This window comes from Nyctereutes procyonoides, unplaced genomic scaffold (genome assembly GCF_905146905.1).
Source record: "Nyctereutes procyonoides isolate TBG_1078 unplaced genomic scaffold, NYPRO_anot_genome, whole genome shotgun sequence".
NCBI lineage: Eukaryota > Metazoa > Chordata > Mammalia > Carnivora > Canidae > Nyctereutes > Nyctereutes procyonoides.
Window position 1 is genome coordinate 50,707,445 of NW_026575046.1, and position 18,332 is coordinate 50,725,776.

At 40.8% G+C, this 18,332-nt stretch overlaps 1 protein-coding gene across 9 annotated transcripts in view; it reads left to right on the forward strand.

Annotated features, from left to right (window-relative positions):
• Nucleotides 1–14,859, forward strand: part of SFXN1 (sideroflexin 1) — a 39,421-nt gene extending 24,562 nt beyond the window's left edge. For 3 of the 9 annotated variants that reach the window (XM_055325284.1, XM_055325290.1, XM_055325285.1), the window contains 5 exons: nt 1,082–1,131; nt 7,774–7,846; nt 8,746–8,795; nt 9,127–9,174; nt 12,261–14,412. In XM_055325284.1, the coding sequence (XP_055181259.1) occupies nt 1,082–1,131; nt 7,774–7,846; nt 8,746–8,795; nt 9,127–9,174; nt 12,261–12,290 (251 nt within the window). In that variant the 3' untranslated portion in view covers nt 12,291–14,412. Of the gene's footprint in view, nt 1–1,081; nt 1,132–7,773; nt 7,847–8,745; nt 8,796–9,126; nt 9,175–12,260; nt 14,413–14,541 lie in introns of those variants that run through there. The other 6 variants (XR_008664376.1, XR_008664375.1, XM_055325288.1 and 3 more) reach the window with 6 other exon arrangements.
• The last annotated feature ends 3,473 nt before the right edge of the window (nt 14,860–18,332 follow it).

The following is an 18,332-nucleotide window of genomic DNA, read 5'->3' on the forward strand; positions in this document are numbered from 1 at the left end:
TTTATTTATCTCTTTACAGTTTTATTTATTTATTCATGAGAGACACAGAGAGAGAGAGGGGCAGAGACACAGGCAGAGGCAGAAGCAGGCTCCATGCAGGGAGCCCGATGTGGGGCTTGATCCCAGGATTCCAGGATCATGACCTGGGCCAAGGCAGATGCTCAACCACTGACTGACCCAGGCATCTCGAGTCATGGTTATTTTATTTTATTGTATTTTATTTTTTATTTATTTATTTTTTTTTTTTTTGAGTCTTGGTTATTTTAAACATAATTTAGTCCCTGGAGAAGAAACACAACTTTTGGGTCCCAGTAAAATCTATGGAGGTAGTTGCCATATTGAAGTGGTTGCTGTGACAGTCTGATAGAAATTGTGAGTAAATAATAAATGAATTACCAGTACCCAAAGTGCATTACTGTCTCTAACCATCACAACCAGTGTAATAGAATTCTCCCCATTTTATAGATGAGGAAAACAGAAAACTCAGGCTCAGAGAAGTTAGATAACTTTTCTAGGATCACTCAAGGCAGAAATCTTTTTTCTTTTTTTTAAGGCAGAATCTTTATATGGAATGCCACGTGGGATGGATGCCTGGGGGAGGTTGCATTTGTTTTATTAGTACAGGAGGGAGAAGTTCCTGATGTTTGTACTGTTGTATATTTAAAGTTAAATGTAAAGTTCTCTACAAGATTATAAAATTTTCTGGCTGGTAAAGGGCATTACATTGTTTTTAATTTCTTTTTAAGATTTTATTTACTTATTCATGAGAGACACAGAGAGAGGCAGAGAGAGAGGCAGAGACAGGAGAAGCAGGCTCCATGCAGGGAAGCCCGATATGGGACTCGATCCTGGGACTCTGGGATCATGCCCTGAGGTGAAGGCAGAAGCTCCACTACTGAACCACCCAGGCATCCCAATTTTTTTTAAATACTCGAGTATTTTAAAGACTTATTGCAAATAATTTCACTCTGCCAGTGTGAAAATAGCCCAAAAGTGACGTGAGTCTTTTATAAAACTGTTGAAAAAGACGTGAGCTGAAAATAAATATTAAAGACTTAAGCAGATCTATCTTTACTTACAGCCATCCCTCCATTTATCATGAACACTTTGGAGAAGAAAGCCTTCCTAAAGGTAAGCCCTGCTTCTATTAATCTTTGTCTCAATCCTTTCAGTTCCTTTTCAGACTTCAAACTATACAGAATATTTCCTACCCAGTGAATAAAGAATTTGAAGGCCATTGGCACTTGGGCACCCACGTAAATAAAAAGATATTTCCAGGAACATTTTACTTCTGATCCCAGAAATTTGAAAAAGCTTTCATAAATGAAAGCGGCTGCCCACTCCTCTTGAGGTGTTATACTCAGTTACACACTTATCTTAGTCATCACCTAGGTACCTAGTTAGGTGATAATGAAGAGATAGTGTGAATTTGGAATGATGTGTTTATAAGTCATTGTAGATATTATTAGAAATGGAAAGAGTTTGGAGTGGTAGCTTTGTAGAACCCTGTATATATTTCCAGTATATTTTTGTTTGGTGATCATGTGTAGTAATTCATTGATCTATCAGCCACCTCCTTCCAAGGTCTGAAAGTACTACAGGATGAAACTCACCAGGGACTCTCAATGCTTGGCATTGCTTTTGTAGTTTCCACAGCTTAAAGCAATAGTGATCATGCATCCCTTATATTTTCCAATTCTTTAACAAGTGGGATACAGTAGAATAGGGTGACTCACTTGGCTCATGTGGTTGGAAAGCGGCATTGTTAGATCTGATAGGAGAAAGGAGCCAGCCTCTTTGCTGGAGGAGCGGGTGTGTTGTGGGGAGGACCATAGCTCTCTTGAGGTGAATTGTTTCGGGTCTTAGAAACAGAACTGTGACACTGAGGGGACACTATAAAGCTTCAAAAAAGGACATAGTTCACAGGCCAAACACTTCCTGAATAATTTCATTCATTAGGAGTATTCTAAATGTGCAACAGATATGTTCACTGACCCATATACTCCCCCTGGGCTCCAGAAGGAAAGCTACAGTCAGTACTAAGGGAACACTTCATAACCACTTTCAATATAATTATGTTCTTAGATAAGTAAGCCAGAAAGTCTGCTATGAGGAACCAGTAATGCTGAGTGCCTCATTTGACCCACGTATCCAAGTTGTTACCTGTCAATGCACCAACCACATGTTAGCAAAAGGGGACCCTCTCTCTAGCACCTTTTCTCATAATCTTTCTTGGGAGCTTTGGGCACATGGAAGAGTTCTCTTCCCTGAGTGCATCCTCCTCTAGCAATCATAGACATCAGTGTGAATTGTACAATTGAGTGTCATAGTGACTCTGTAGGGACTGATCTGTCCCCCAATACAAAATGGTCATATGTATGTATGTGCACAAATATATATATGCAGTAAAGCTATTGATATAGACCAGAATGTCACTGTGGACTCCCCCAACATTTTACCTACTTGACTAAGCTCTTATTTTGAGAATTAATGAAAAAGTTGCCCAAATCTCTTTCTGGTGCAAAGCTTAGAAAAGATTGACTCTTAAAAGATGCTAATGGATTAGTTTATGTACTTGAACAGTGACTGTATCCTAAAACTACCAAATTATACACACATTTGGAATTCATCAGCTTTGATGTCTGAGTGGTTTTCAGATAATCTGAAAAAAATTCATCTTCTGCCCTCTATCCATCCCTGCTCCACTTATAGGAAGTGATTCAGGCTTTGAAGAAAAAAAAAACAATCAAATTAATTGAAATGGGATTTGTCAGCATCACTCTCCAGGATGCCAGTAGTAAGTGGTCCATCTAGTACATCCATAACTATGCAGACATTGACTTTTGATGCCCTGTATTCTCCTCTATTGGCTCTTGATCAGGAAGGTGCTAGGCTTATAGTAGCTTGGCAAGAACATGTGTTGACCCAGGCAATCTTTTGACTTACCTGGTTGGTTAGCTCCTAAGGTAGTGGCCCGCCAACCTCAGGAGCAGTGAAGGACCACAATAAAACTAAAACCCCCCTCCCTCCTGCTGAATTAAAGCAAAAACTCAGGTTTTTAAAGCAAGACTAGCTGTCTAGGTCAGTTATGAGGCTTGGAAATTGTCACCTGATGTTAGTTTGTCTGACATAAAAAGTGACAGCTTTTGCAAGAAAGGAGTAATAAAATGCGGCTCTTTCACCAGTAGTGTAACAGGGTTATGATTGTTGTGAATCTTCAGGTATCTGTGAAAGCAGATGGGAGGCCACTTCCAGTGGTAGCATCCCCACTGCTGAAGCCTTCCTGCTCTCTTCTCTCCACCTTTCAAATGTCACCCAACACCTCTTTAGCAGAAGGATCTCTGCAACCTGGCTCTGGAGCTCAGAATCTTGCCACCTGCCCCTGTGGATGGCACTTTATTCTACAGACTCTGGCTCTGGCCTTTGGGCACTTAGCACACTCTAGCCGCTAATATGTATCCTGATCATGGCTGGATTCCATTCTAGAAGGAAGTCTGTATTTGAAGCTCTATTAATGCTGAAAAGTTAGGTCACTGGGGAAAACACAAAATGACGTTTGGTACATTATTATTCTCCTAATGTAGTCATACCTTGGTGCTCCTGGGGTCTCAGCATTGTTGGAAAAGTTGCTCTGGTTACTCTGACCTCCGAGTGACAACACTGGACAGAAGACCTAGTTGGGCATCCCGCATCATTTTCTTGCTATGACAGATAGAAATTGCTTGGAGATGCAGTCTAATAGCATTTCCTGTGTGAAGGAGCCAGCAAATGATACAAGCAGTGAGCCACCCATTGCCACTCTGTTGTGGGCTTTTTCACATTAATAAATGAATTTAGATTGTTTTCCTTCCTCATCTGTTTGCAGTTTTTGGCTTTGCTTGATACTGCTTGATACTTCAGTAGTAACTTGGAGGCGTGCCACCTCACCGGTCCTTCACGAAGAAGTGCTCCGCCCGCCCCACTCTCCTCCAGTGAAGAGCCTCCCCCAAAGCTGGGAGAGGAGGCTGCCAGCCTCAGAACCCCTGTGGCCAAGGCCAGAGCGGTGGTCAGAGTAGCTCATGAATCAGTCCCAGTGTCCCGCTAGTTGCAGGGGGTTCGGTTGTAGCTGTGCTGCTTTATACCTCAGTGGAGAATGTTGCTTTGAAAAAGAAATGGCTGAATGTTGAGTTATTCGTACACACATACCACTCCCAAGTGCAGCATTGCCTTTACAGTACTGCCTTTCATTGCCTGAAATACTGCATTTTGCCCTTGGAGAGAATTCCATAATAGGACTTAACTGTTAGCATAGCTGTTACTAAGACACAGGTAGAGGTGGCTTGTGTTAATATCCATACATTTCCATCTTCAGAGCACTTTCACATGCATCTTGAAAGGCAGGCTTTACCGTGTGCCTTTGACAGAAGCTCCAGGGATCATTTTTCCGGCAGCTCATAATGTCCACGTGGGTGGTGTTGGCCTCACTTGGCCCCCTGGTTGTCCCACAGCTCAGCGGCTAGATGTGCGCCTCCGTAAGGATGTACTTATCTGGCTTTTACCTTGGACGTGACCAAACTCCTCTGCAAACATGAAACAATTTGAATATTCTTGGCTTTTTTAACAGTAAGCTTGGGGAGCATTCAGGATGACTCATCCCTCCCCCTGTGCCTTATCTTTTCCCAAGTGGAGTGCTGGAAAAAAGCCTCAGCGGTGGGCAGGTGACTCACAGAAATCTTTGCAATGAACTAAAAAGCTCACTACCTAAAATTTGGCGCTTCAAAGAATGGTGTTCTTGAAGAATAACTCCTGTGGCCTCTTCACCTTGTTGGCACTTTCATTGGGAATAAGTAAAGTTAATATGGTTTGGGTCAGATGATAGTTCCTCATTCCTTAAGTTCTTCTACTTCCATATTCCCTTTAATAAAGGTGGACTGCTCTGTCTACTCAGTAGATTTTCAGGACTTTCCATTAGTTAAATGTGAGTGTAGCATTTATTTGTCCATTCACTCATTTATTTACTCAGCTGTCTTTCGCTGAGTGCCTGTTATGTGCCAAGCAATGTGCTAGGTGCTTGAGTCGTAGAAATAGGGCTTGAGCCTTGCTCACGGGGACCTGATAGCATAGTGATGGGAAGAGGCACAGGGCAGTGGTTCTAATACTTGGTGATTGGAGCACAAAGGGAATAGAAGAGGTGTCTCCCTCAACTACAGGGGGCAGCAGAGACTTGAAGAGGACAGGTCAAGGGTACATGCTTTGCAGAAGCTCAGAGAGGACACACAGCATGGCTTACTGGGAGACTTGTGGATGGCCAGTTGCCTGGCACGTGGGCCATGTATAGGGAATTGACTATGCCATATATAAAAGTTAATTCGCCATGATTCCTAGACTCTAAATATAAAAATCTACAACTATAAAACTTCTGGCAAAAAATATAATAGATCATTTCTGAGATCAAGAGTTAGGCCAACATCAGAAAGGATGAATATCCACCATTTGCTTCAATGTGGATGGAACTGGAGGGTATTATGCTGAGTGAAATAAGTCAGCTGGAGAAAGACAGTCATCATATGGTTGCACTCATATGTGGAATATAAGAAATAGTAAAAGGGACTATAAAGGTAAGGAGGGAAACTGAGTGGGGAAAAATTAGTCAGGAAAACAAACTATGGGATCCCTGGGTGGCGCAGCGGTTTGGCGCCTGCCTTTGGCCCAGGGCGCGATCCTGGAGACCCGGGATCGAATCCCACGTCAGGCTCCCGGTGCATGGAGCCTGCTTCTCCCTCTGCCTGTGTCTCTGCCTCTCTCTCTCTCTGTGTGACTATCATAAATAAATAAAAATTAAAAAAAAAAAAAAGGAAGACAAACTATGAGAGACTCCTAACTGGGAAGCAAACAACTGGTTACTGAAGGGGAGGTGGGTGGAGGGGATGGGGTCACTGGGTGACAGGTACTAAGGAGGGCACTTGATGGGATGAGCACTGGGTGTTATACTCTATGTTGGCAAATTGAATTTAAGTAGAATATTTTTTTTAAAAAGAGGCCAAGATTTCTTAGACATAATAGCAAAGGCAGTCCATAAAAGAAAACTCAATAAATTGGACTTCATCAAAATGGTAAAATTCTGTTTTTTGAAAACCATGATGATGAGACAAAAAGAGTGGGAGAAAATCTATACAAAGCTTGTATTTGTTTTTTTTTTTTTTAACAAAGCTTGTATTTGATAAAGGATTTATACCCAGAAGATATAAAGAACTCTCAACACTCATTTAAGAAAACAAGCCAGCTTAAAAAATAGGCAGAATGGATATTTTACCAAATACGTATCTATATCAAATAAACACATGGAAAAATGCTCAGTATCTTTATTTGCTGTGGAAATTCACCTTAAAACTACATGAGCTACCACTAAACACCTATAGGAATGGCTAAAATCAAAAGGACTGACCATAGAATGTGTTGATGAGGATATAGAGAACTGAAACTCTCATATCCTGCTGGTAGGAATGAAAAGTGGTACAACTTTGGAAGATAGTCTGGTAGCTTCTTAAAAAGTGTAACAGACACTTACCATCTAATCGAGCCATTTTACTCCTAGCTGTTTACCTAGGAGAAATGAAAGTGTATGTCCATAAAAAACGAAGGGTTCACAGCAGCTTTATTTGCAATAGCCAGACTCTGGCAACAATTCTGATGTTCATCAGCCAGAGGATAGATTATCAAATTGCACTGTGCCCATGCAACAGACTACTTCGTTCAGCAAGGAAAGGTAGTGAGCTGTTGATACATGCAACAACCCAAATGAATCTCAAAATGATTATACAAAAGAATAGATACCGTACATAAAATGCTAGAAAAATATAACCTGTTATATAGTGACAAACAGGAGAGCAGAGATTGCCAGGGCCCCATTCCTGGGGGGTAGGGTTTAGGAAAGAGCAGAATTGCCAAGAGCACAAGGAACAAGGAAAGAATTAAGAGTGACAGATATGTTCTTACCTTGATCATGGAGATGGCTTCACAGCTGAATACATATATAAAAACTCACGTTGTACACATCAAATATGTGTGCAGTTTACTGTCAGTAAAGTTATTAGAAAAAAAATCATGGCAGAAGGAAGACTTTAGTCATAGTAAACTTTTTGAGCTTTTACCTCATTAAATTTAGATCTTTTTAACTTAGATTACTGTCTTTAATTCATTGGAACTTTTATTTACAGTTTCCTCTGTTTGCACAATTCTAAGTTTGTGAGTATGTAGGGGAAGATCAGACAACCACAGCTCACTCACTGAGTCTCAGGCTAAGTGGTATTTAAGAAATAGGGATGAATTAAGTGGATGGGGTGCCGGAGAGGAGTCGGGAGATGGGATGACGTCCAGCTTACGTTAAGTCAGAATTCTCTAGGATCCTTGTCGTTACTGAGAGCCTTTCCATCAAAACTATTGGCCTCGTTTTCTCTTTACACATCCTTCTTTGAGATTACTTGCAGCTGTTCCCTGGGATAATAGGTGAACCCTGTTTGCTTTAGACAAGAGTCCACTTGAAATACGAAGGCCACCCTCAGGGGCTCAAGTTCATCCTCTACAAAATCTCCTTCAGTACTTAGTTGGCTTTCCCATCACCCACGGCAGATGTCACATGTCGCAGAAGTGCCAGGACAAGGATTTACATCTCCTTATGAAAATCCACCATCATCACGTGAAGCCAGTTGGCCAAAATACAATATGATTTTTTCTTGCTGTCCTTTGAGGGGTGGGTCTGTCCCCTCTTGATGATGTTTCTCCCTTCCTCTCTAGTATATGCCTCTCTCCCCTCATGTTAACCTGTGTGACGTACCTTTTCGCCAGAGGAGTCTTCTCAGGGACCAGGGTACGCCTCTCATGCAAGCTTCTTTGGGATCATGATATTTTAACAGCTTGAGTTGACTCTGCACTAAGTTGGCTGATTTCATAACAACCAGTTCATAACTCAGATACCACTGTTTCAGGGGCCTTGTTTCTAGAACCATCTATCCCAACTTTCTCCATATTGCATGTTTTGTTACCACTCCTTTTTGAAAACTAAAAATCTAACAATGCTTATTCTCCAAAAGACCAATCAACTCTTTCATTTCCATTTTAAGAAAAAGTGACAGGCAACATTTTTCTGTGCCAGCAATAGTTTTAGCCATATTGATAGCAACTAAAACCAAGAAAGGGAAGCTGCAGGGGAGGAGAGAAGTGTTTTGCTGGGTTTCTGCTACGCTTCTGGCAACGTCCTAGGTGCTTTACGAATGTTACCTGGCATATGTCCCACACACTTTAGGCAACTGCTGGGATCCTCGTTTTTCAGATAAGGAAACCAAAGCTTGGAGAGGTTGAGCTCTACCTGCCTCTGTCCCCACAGTCTGGAATGAGATGGCAGGGCAGAAAGTTGAGTTCAGGTTTGTCTGTCTTCAAGCCCTGGCACCGAGCTATACTGCCTCCTCAGCCAGGAGGTGAGTTACAACTAAATAGTAATGATTTCTCTACCTGTTTAGAGCCCTGCATCTCCAGACAGTATGTGTAAGAGACAAAAACTGAGAAGCCACTTGATCTTTGCATGTGCATTCATTGACAGATCAAGGAGGCTATAGGAGTCAGGACTAACATGCTTGTTGCAGTGTGACCCCCAAATTTCACTAATCTGGATCTTGTAACATGAGAATTTCCTTCCTATTAAACAGTAAAAGAAATGATCTTTAAGAGCCTGTATAAAAAATAATAAAAATGATACATTTCTCAATACAGAGGTTCCCATGGATGAGCGCACCTATTCAAGTTGGATTAGTTGGCTTTTGGTAAGTGGGATTACTTTTATATAATTAATTTCTTTTTTTAAAGGTAAATAAACAGCATATGAAAGGTGAAGGAACGGGTGGATAGGGTTTTGAATGTGAGACTATCCCAGAACATCTGGAACGTATGGTTCCAACAATTAGATAGAGGTAAAGAAAAACCTTTTTAAAAATTATTTTGACAGTCCTTGGTAATAAAAGTATACAAACAGGACATTTTTTATAAGGAAATAAAATGCTTAAAAGAAAGGGGATTGTTAGAAAAGTAAAAAAGGAATCTGAAAGTCATCCATTTGAAAAGGCTCTGATTTGCTCTTTTCTTTCTTTTTTCCAGTTTGGTATTTGCTACACCTCTCTGTTGTGCTTTGTTTCCTCAGAAAAGGTATGTACTTGCTGTTCTTTGGAATGATCACCAGGTTTCTTCATCCTAAAAACCAGTTGAAGATGCAGGTGCTGTTACTGTTTCATTTGTAGGGAAGTCAAGATTCAAAAAGATGAATGAAGCCAAGTCTCTAAAAGGAAGAGATGGAGGTGGAAAAATCAAACACACATCTGTTTAATTTCAAAACTCTCTTTATGCAGCTCCACCATGACATTTGAAAATGTTTTATTCTTTTGGAAGAGTCAGGTTAACTCTGGCACAGATTCACTTTTATAAAAAATTTGAATATGACCTGTTGTCATCCAATCCATTGGCAAATGCAGCTTGTAACACAGAAATATCAGAATTTAAGATCCGCCCCAGGGACAGTAGTTATACACTTACTCTCGGTGCTTGGTTTATTTGCTGTCCTTCTTCCTACATAGTTTTTTGCCTGCCAATCCTTACTGTGTATTTCTATCATAAGCCACCCTTAAATCCCGCTTTTGATGGAAGAATGGGATCGATGGGCGTTAAATCAGCATGGGATAATTCTAGGTCTCCAGCCTCTTCCTGATCTGACATGAAAGCACCAAGAGCAGCATTTTGTTTTGCTTTTGTTGAAGGGTTCCCAGGGTCCTGCCTTGGTCATACCCCCATGTGCCAACAGGCCCCAAATATATGGTCCATAAGGCCTAGGGTTTCAAAGGACAATGAAGTGTGTTTGAACTAACTTTATTAGGTCCGCTCTACCTGACAGAGAACTCCACCTTTTATCTGCTCTTTCACTTCAGTCTTTGACTCCTACTGGTCTTAAATAGGGCATTGAATCTCAAGGAGAGGAAGCCTCGGATCCCCTTGCTGCCTAGAGCCATACCCCTCTGGGAGGGGGCAGGGCCTTTGCAACCTATTCTCTAAACCCAATACAGACATGTTTCCTCAAATCCAAAAAGGAGGAATTATACTTGTTTACTTGTTCAAACCCCATAATCTCAGGCCTTAACATAAGAAAAATTTATTTCTCTAGTATATAACAGTATCCAATAGTTGACCTTTTACTCAGTGACTTAGAAAAAGTGTATGTGAAATGTTGAGAACACCTAATACAAGGTAAGCTCTAAATAAATATAGCTGTTATAATTTTGAGATTAAAGGATTTGAAAATCCATAAAGGAGCTTCCTACATAGGCCTCGGTTTAAGTGAAGTTTATTCCTGATTTCTTGCTTATACATATGTTTATTTTTCTTTTTGTTTCTTACTCATTAGTTGCATCAAATAGAATTACTCTTTTTTTTTTTTTTTTTTTTAATAGAATTACTCTTAATCCTTGGTTCATTACACACTGTCCTTTTTGGTCCAAGAATGACCCTACTTTGTTTACTTTAATGATACCATGAACATCCATGAACCCACTGCCCATTCATGAATAAAAATTCTATGTTTTTGTAGGTTCTACCCAGCCCATACCCCTCCCTCCTGCAGATTTAACCATTATGCTGAGTTTCATATTTATCGTACAATTTCATTTAAAATTTTATTTATTTATTTATTTATTTATTTATTTATTTATTTATTTAAGATTGTATTTATTTATTCATGAGAGACAGAGAGAGAGAAGCAGAGACATAGGCAGAGAGAGAAGCAGGCTCCATGCAGGGAGCCCGATGCAGGACTTGATCCCGGAACTCCAGGATCATGCCCTGAGTTGAAGGCAGGCGCTTAACCACTGGGCCACCCAGGGGTCCCATATTACATTTATATATTTATTTCTCATGTAGTTTAGTTTTGCCTCCTTGGGAACTTTTTAGGCAATGGGGTCCTACCATATATAATCTTCTTCTACTCGTTCTTTTTTATTCAATATCATGTAGCTAAGATTCATCCATGTTATTGTATGCAAGCTAGGTTCATTCACGGTTTATTGCTGTATAATAGTCCGTTGTACAAATATGCCACAATCATCCATTCTCCTGCACACATGGGAAATAATAAAAAATTCTCCTTATCAGAATTTGTGGGAATCAGCAAAAGTGTTGCTTTGAGAGACATTTATAGCTTTAAATATTAGAAAGGAAGAATGACTAAAAATCAGTGCACTAAATGTCAGACTTAAGGTCAAAAAGTAACAAAAAGAATAAATTGCAGAGAAAGAGGAAGGAGATAAGACCAGAAATAAGAAAACATAGAAGATCCAGGAAGTCAAAAGTTGGTTCTTTGAAAATAGTAACAAATAGTAACAAAATCATCTTGTGATGTCAGTCACAACAGAAGAAACAATATTATGAATGAAAAAAAGGTGTAACTACAGATTCAGCAGAGTTAAAAAGAGAAGTGAGTATTATCAGCATCATTATTCCAGTAGATTTGAAAAGAGGCAATGGGGGCCCCTGGGTAGCTCAGTGGTTGAGCATCTGCCTTTGGGGTTCTGGAATCAAGTCCCACATTGGGCTCCTGGGAAGAGCCTGCTTCTCTCTCTGCCAGTGTCTCTGCCTCTCTCTCTGTGTCTCTCATGAATAAATAAATAAAATCTTAAAAAAAAAAAACAAAAACCAGCCAAATGGACAAATTCCTGGAAAAATGTTAACAATGCTGAAAAATTAAAAAGTCTGAATTGGCATATCATTAAGGAAGTTGAAGTATTATTTAAACTTATATTTGGGGCACCACAGGTGGCTCGGTGGTTTAGTGCCGCCTTTGGCCCAGGGTGTGATCCTGGAGACTGGGATCGAGTCCCACGTCGGGCTTCCTCCATGGAGCCTGCTTCTCTCTCTGCCTGTGTCTCTGCCCCCCTCTCTCTCCTCTGTGTATTCTCATGAATAAATAAATAAAATATTTTTTAAAAATAAACTTATATTTGTACAAAGCAAACACAAGAACCAGGTGGTTTTACAGGTGGAGTTTACTCAACTGTCAGGAAACAGATTACTCCAGTTTTTAAAGAAACTCTCCCAGAAGATTTTTAAAAAGTGTTTTTCAAACAGGACTCTGTCTTAGAATCTCAATCATGATTGGAGGTGGGTGGGGGGTAGTCCCTTCTCTGCTGTGTCCAGATTCTAGTTCCCTGCTCTGCCCGTGTAATAATCTTATCATTTCTCCCTTATCCCAGTTCCATGTCTGTGACGAGCTTGGAGGCTGAATTGCAAGCCAAGATCCAAGAGACCTATCCTGAATTACGACGCGTATACTTTAACAAAGGATTGTAAAGTAGCAGAAGAAACTCTACAGCTTATCATGTCCACTGCAAATCTGGTGAGGAAAAGCCTGTTCGACCTGGGTTCTCCCAGTTACAGAAAGCTTTTAAAGATCCACATTAGCCTTTTAGAGTCAAGCTGCTACTTACAGCACAGCCCCTGGTATGGTATGGGCCAGGCACCCGACACCTGTTTTGGCTCCCTTATATTTGAATCACGATGTGATTTACAGAAATACCCTTCCTATAGCTTTTATAGTAATTGTTTTTTCAAAGATAATATACCAACCCTCACCCAGAGTTTTAAAAAGCACTGCTAGGCATAGAGTAGATGTTTAGTATACAGTCAATAAATATGTCTTGATTATCAGTGAGTGAAAAGGAAATCTGTTTGAAATACTGGATTGTTATCCTGTTCTTGTTTTGAATCACTCAACAATGATTGGGAAAAACACAAAAGCTCTTGAAGCCAAGCTATAAGAAATTATTGTAAATATTAAGGACATTTGCTTCCATTTTGGGCAGTGGGCAACCCAAAGTAGATGATAAGTCTTTTGAATTTATAAGATAAAAGCTTCTCCATCTACTTCCTGAAAGTCACAATAATAATAGACAAGTGTGATTCCTGCTGTCAACAACTGTATGCATTCATATTGCTGGTAGATTTCTTTGGTTGACTTTTAAGCTTATTGTTTTACATTCTTACGAAGTTAATCTTAACTTGCATTTGTTGACTTTATATTCAATTATTTACATCAAATAATCAAATAACTGAAATGTACAAATGTCAAATTTTGGAAGTAATATTCAATACCAATGCCGTATGACTGGATCGAATCTGGTTTGTTTGATTTTTTTAGAAATGAGAGCACAGTTCCAGCCAGCTACCTGTCTTTTCTCATCATTCTAATAGATCTCTGGCTTTCAGAAAGAAAAGGAAATAATGTGTACGTGAATCAGTGACTGATGAATTTTACTTGAATATTGTGTATTACATTCCATCCTGTTTAAAAATAAGGAATCCATGGACCACTGTTTACATCGTCTGTAGTAGCTTCACATATATTTAATGTAACAGATTATGGTTTCAAATTCGAAGATGTTCAAGGTATATGCTAGGTGACTGTTCTGTTGAGTGAAGACCACTCAGTTCAATTGTTAATTCAGAGACTTATAAGTGAAAAAAAAAATGTAGTAGCTAGTTTTGACAGATTTTTCCAGATAATGTGACCAGACTGAATTTCCTCATAAAGAAAAAATGGTGTGCCTTGTGTCCGTGTTTCTCTTTTCTCTGAAAGGATTGATGGATCTGAAGCTTGGGACCACTCTGAGGCTTCCTTTGTGCCACCAGAATTTTCTCATTTAGATTTTCTGTCTTAAACCATTTGAGGCAAAATAGCTTCCCCATGACAGTCTTGCCTTGGATGTATTTTGTTGCCATAGATGCTTCTCTTTAAAAAAGTGGTAAGAGACTGAAATTCAAGTCAGATCTCCATGAGGTGCTGAAAGGGTGCTATTAATGTGAAAATGAAGCACTTGAGCCCCCCCACCACACTCCTGCCCCAGCTAATCTCAGAATTCTTACCACCTCACCCTCTCATTAACTGGTAGCTGCATCTTAGAATCTTTACCTTCATTGAGAAATTAATTAGCAACTGGTTTGAAGATTGATGAACTAATTGAAATTTTATATGTACGAGGAAGGGATAATGAATATGGAGATATGTCTTTTTAAACATTATTTATTGAAGCTTCCAACTCTTGCTGCTTTTATATAGAAATATTAACTGTCTTGTTTAATCATGATCTATAAAAAGGAACAAATGAACCAAGATTGGCAGTCTTGCTGATCTCTTAGAAATACCTTTTTTGGAGAAAAGTCCACAGGAAGTGCTTATAAGGGTAGTTATTCATATTTCTATTAACATTATAAAGAATTACGATTGTGCGTGTTTACTGACTGGCAGTTTTTATTTCAGTATTAGCACAGTGTCTCGCCAGTGTTGGAATCAATGTATTATTTCAGTTCAACTGGATGAAATGTTAATAAACTCAGAATGAAAATAAATTCTCTCTTTTATTTGTATGTAAAGGGTAATTCAGTTTTTGTCACAGTCGATGGTATCTTTCATTCAGACTTAATATCTGGGTACCATCATAACTCCTAACGAATGATAGTTTTGTATTATGCCTTCAGCAGGAAGCAGTTTCCTGTTCGTGGCTACCAGTCTTCCACCTTCGTGAACACCATATGTGCAGAGCACACACCTCCTCACAGCCCCACGCAGTGTAATTCCAGGAATGTTTATTATGAGCACAGGGGGAAGCGTGACTCTGCTTTTGGTCCTGATAACGAACACTGCTGCACATGGTGGTGAGGTAAATTTGCTGTCGTATTGTTTGTCCGATTCTACTGTGGAACTAGCATATGACATAGTTCATGGAGAAAAATCTCAGTTAACTCAAGATTGGAGAGTGCCTTATTACCAGACTTAATAAAAGATGAGCATTTTAACCTTCTTGTCCATGTCGCTGCATCTGTTTTGTGACTGTAACTTGTCAAGTTACAAATGAGTTAACCATATTCCAGGGCTTGGGTCTAGCAGTCAGACAGAGCTGGTATAATCTTGGTTGTACTCACTTTTAAAATATATGTTTGGGCGACTGACATTCCCCAGGACCTTCAGTTTTGTCTGCTTTGGTTTGGGAGAAAGTAATCGAATGTACCTCATAGAGTCGTTATAAAGATGAAAAAGAATCCCTGTACAGCAGTTAGCATATTGCCCGGCACAGAGTAAACACTCAGTGATGGTGTTGGTTGCCCAGCATATATTTATGTGTTCCAGACATACTGGTTGTACATTTTAAGAACACCAGTTTAGGGGCACCTGGGTGGCTCAGTGGTTGAACATCTGCCTTCAGCTCATGTTGTGGTCCTGGGGTCCTGGGATCAAGTCCCACGTCGGGTTCCCTGCATGGAGCCTGCTTCTCCCTCTGCCTGTGTCTCTGCCTCTCTCTTGTGTGTCTCTCATGAATAAAGAAATAAAATCTTTATAAAAAAACACCAGTTTATCAGTGTTAATGGTAAGATTTAGAACCCCAGCAACTTCCCCAGAGATAACCCACAACCTAATTAAAAATAACAGATTAAAATGGTTAAATGGAGACACTCGAATCACTCCTGTTTAAAATGTCTAACAATTAAGATTTTGCCTAAGTGAGACAGAGGTAGGAAAAGTCTTTGCTCACAGATGAGACAACTAGGGCTTCCAGTGGTGAAGTACAAGCTCAAGGCTACTCCCTGTCACTTGAAAACTTCAGTGGGAACCAAGCTCTGACACCCAGACTTTTCAGCCCTCTCCAAAAATGTGAACAGCTGGAATACTCAAATGAAATTAGTTTTTCCTTAGTGTATGCAGAATTTCACTGAAAGCTGAAGAGAAGTAAGGTTATGCTTGGTAGTGATGAATATAAGGTATCATTTAAAACATAGATACTCCAAGTGTGGTCCACAGACCAGAACATCCAAATTTGTTAGAAATGCAAGTCCTTGGGCCCCACCCCCAGACCTACTGAACCAGAACCCACAGGATAGCCGGCGCCCTGGGGAGCCCTGTGGACATCACAGCGTGAGCAATTCTGGCTGTAGCTATGTCCGGATGGTCCCAGAGGTCTGAGCATCACTGAGCGCATTTCAAAAGATCAATTTAACAATTTTCTGTGAATTCGCATATTTTGCCCCAACCAGATTCGGAGAAAGTATCAAGGCTCAGTGTTGACACACTGAGGGACACAGTATCAAGAAGCTTACAAGGGCAGGGATGTCTTTTGTCCTCTGATCTATCTCCAGCACCTAGAACAGTTGGTACCAGCCAAAGGGCCACATGATCACTGAGATCACACTAGACTCTTTCCAGGAGTCTCAAAGAGCATCTTCCCATTTCCTTGCAGAAAAGAACCTATTTTGTGTCACAAAGAGGAGGTCTTCACAGGATGTGAAAAGAACAGGGAATATGAGAATTTCTGGGAATGGAGCCCGAAATGAACATCGTCCCTGGACATAGAGGGGATGGCTTTCAGCGGCCAAGCTGCAACCGTTGTTACAGAGGCACCCCCTTGCCACCCCCTTGCCACTGCCCCTAAAGCTTTAGGAGCAAAAAGAGCATTTGGGGCAATTTAATCCTCAAGAAGCCTGTCATATCCCCATCTCTGAAAAGGGAAGGAATTTGAGGCTCAGCGAAGTGCACTAACTTGTGTCACACAGTAGCCCAACCACCATCTCAATCCAGACCTGTCAAACTCAGCTATTTCCCCACTGTATTTCACAGATCCGAAGTGGCCAGCCTTTTTTTTTTTTTTTTTGCATACATCACTCCTTCTCATCCCAAGGGTTTCCTCTCCATTCAAAGGTGGGAGAACAGACTTGAAGACGTGGAATCACTTGCCACAAACCTAACTTGGTTCATTCAAAGGACTATGGAAGATGACTCTCATTCCCACATACACACCCACACACATAAGGTAGGTCAGCGAGGTCATTTCCATCCAGATAATAGTCCCAGGTTAAAGTAAGAGTGAGAACCAGTGGCTCTCAAAATGTAGCCCCCAGACCAGCAGCAGCAGCAGCACTGGAAACTAGAAATGTTTGTTCTCAGGCCCTTTCCGTAAGCGCTGAATCAGAAGCTCGGTGAGGGGGGGCTAGGGGAAAGCCCAGACAGTTCTTAGCAAGCCCTCTGAGTGATTCTGATACAGACTGGGTGGCTCTTCTGATGATTGCTGCAGTTGAATTCAGCTCCATTCCATGAATTGAGCAGGCAAAGCAATGTCAACCTCAGCCTCCTCATCTGGAGAATGAAAATAACCCTCCTTCCCACACTGGGTACCCGTGAGGATCCGGGGAGTATTAATAAATAGCACCTAGCCTGGTGCCCGGCACAGTGCACGTTGACTCAGCACATTGTAGCTTAACTTCAAATGTGTGATCCCCAGGGCTGAAAGTTTGGCAACACTGTTGGTGATCTCGCTGGGAAACAGGCACTCTCATGACTGCGGGTGGGTGTGCAAGTTGCTGTGATTTCTCCGCAAGACAGTTTGGCACTATCAAAACTTACAAAAGCACATGCCCCCTCTTAAGCAAATCCGCTTCTAAGAATTAATCCCACAGACGAACACAGTCGGGTTCATGGAAGGCCTGGCTACTCCCATGGGAGCCATATGGAGGCAATGTGTCAGGCAGGAGTTGGAAGAAGGGGGAGGTTGGAGGGTGTTTCCAAAGAAATTGCTAGGCAGGAAAAAGAGAAAGTATACTCTACTGTGGGGTAGTCTAAAATACAAGAATATATTTTCCCTTGGGAACTCAAAAAAAAAAAAAAGATTTTGTTTATTTACTTGACAGAACACAAGCAGGGGGAGCGGTAGGAGAAGCAGAGTCCCTGCTGAGCGGGAAGCCTGATGTGGGGCTCGATCCCAGGACCTTGGGATCATGACCCAAGCAGAAGGCAGCCGCTTAACTGAGTCACTCAGCCCCCCGCCCCTTGGGAACTTTTTCTTTTTTAAAGATTATGTATTTATTAGAGACAGAGAGACAGAGGGAGAAGCAGGCTCCATGCAGGGAGCCTGATGCAGGACTCAATCCCGGGTCTCCAGGATCACGCCCTGGGCTGAAGGTAGCGCTAAACTGCTAAGCCACAGGGGCTGCCCACCCCCTTGGGGACTTTACAGTTTTTTTTCTGATTTGGATTCTTGTGAGATAGATTCATAACAGCCGATTGTCACAAGTATAAATAAGTTGAGAAGAAAGGCTATCTCTGGATGGTGGGATTATAAGGGATTTTTACATTTTTATGCTTTTCTGATTTTTTTCAGCCTTCTGTTTCAGAACTCAGGACATACTAAATAGAATTTTTCAAACCTCTGTGTATGATAATCCAAATTTTCTAATAAATGCACTGATATGTATAAAAGATGTATTAGAGGGCAGCCCCGGTG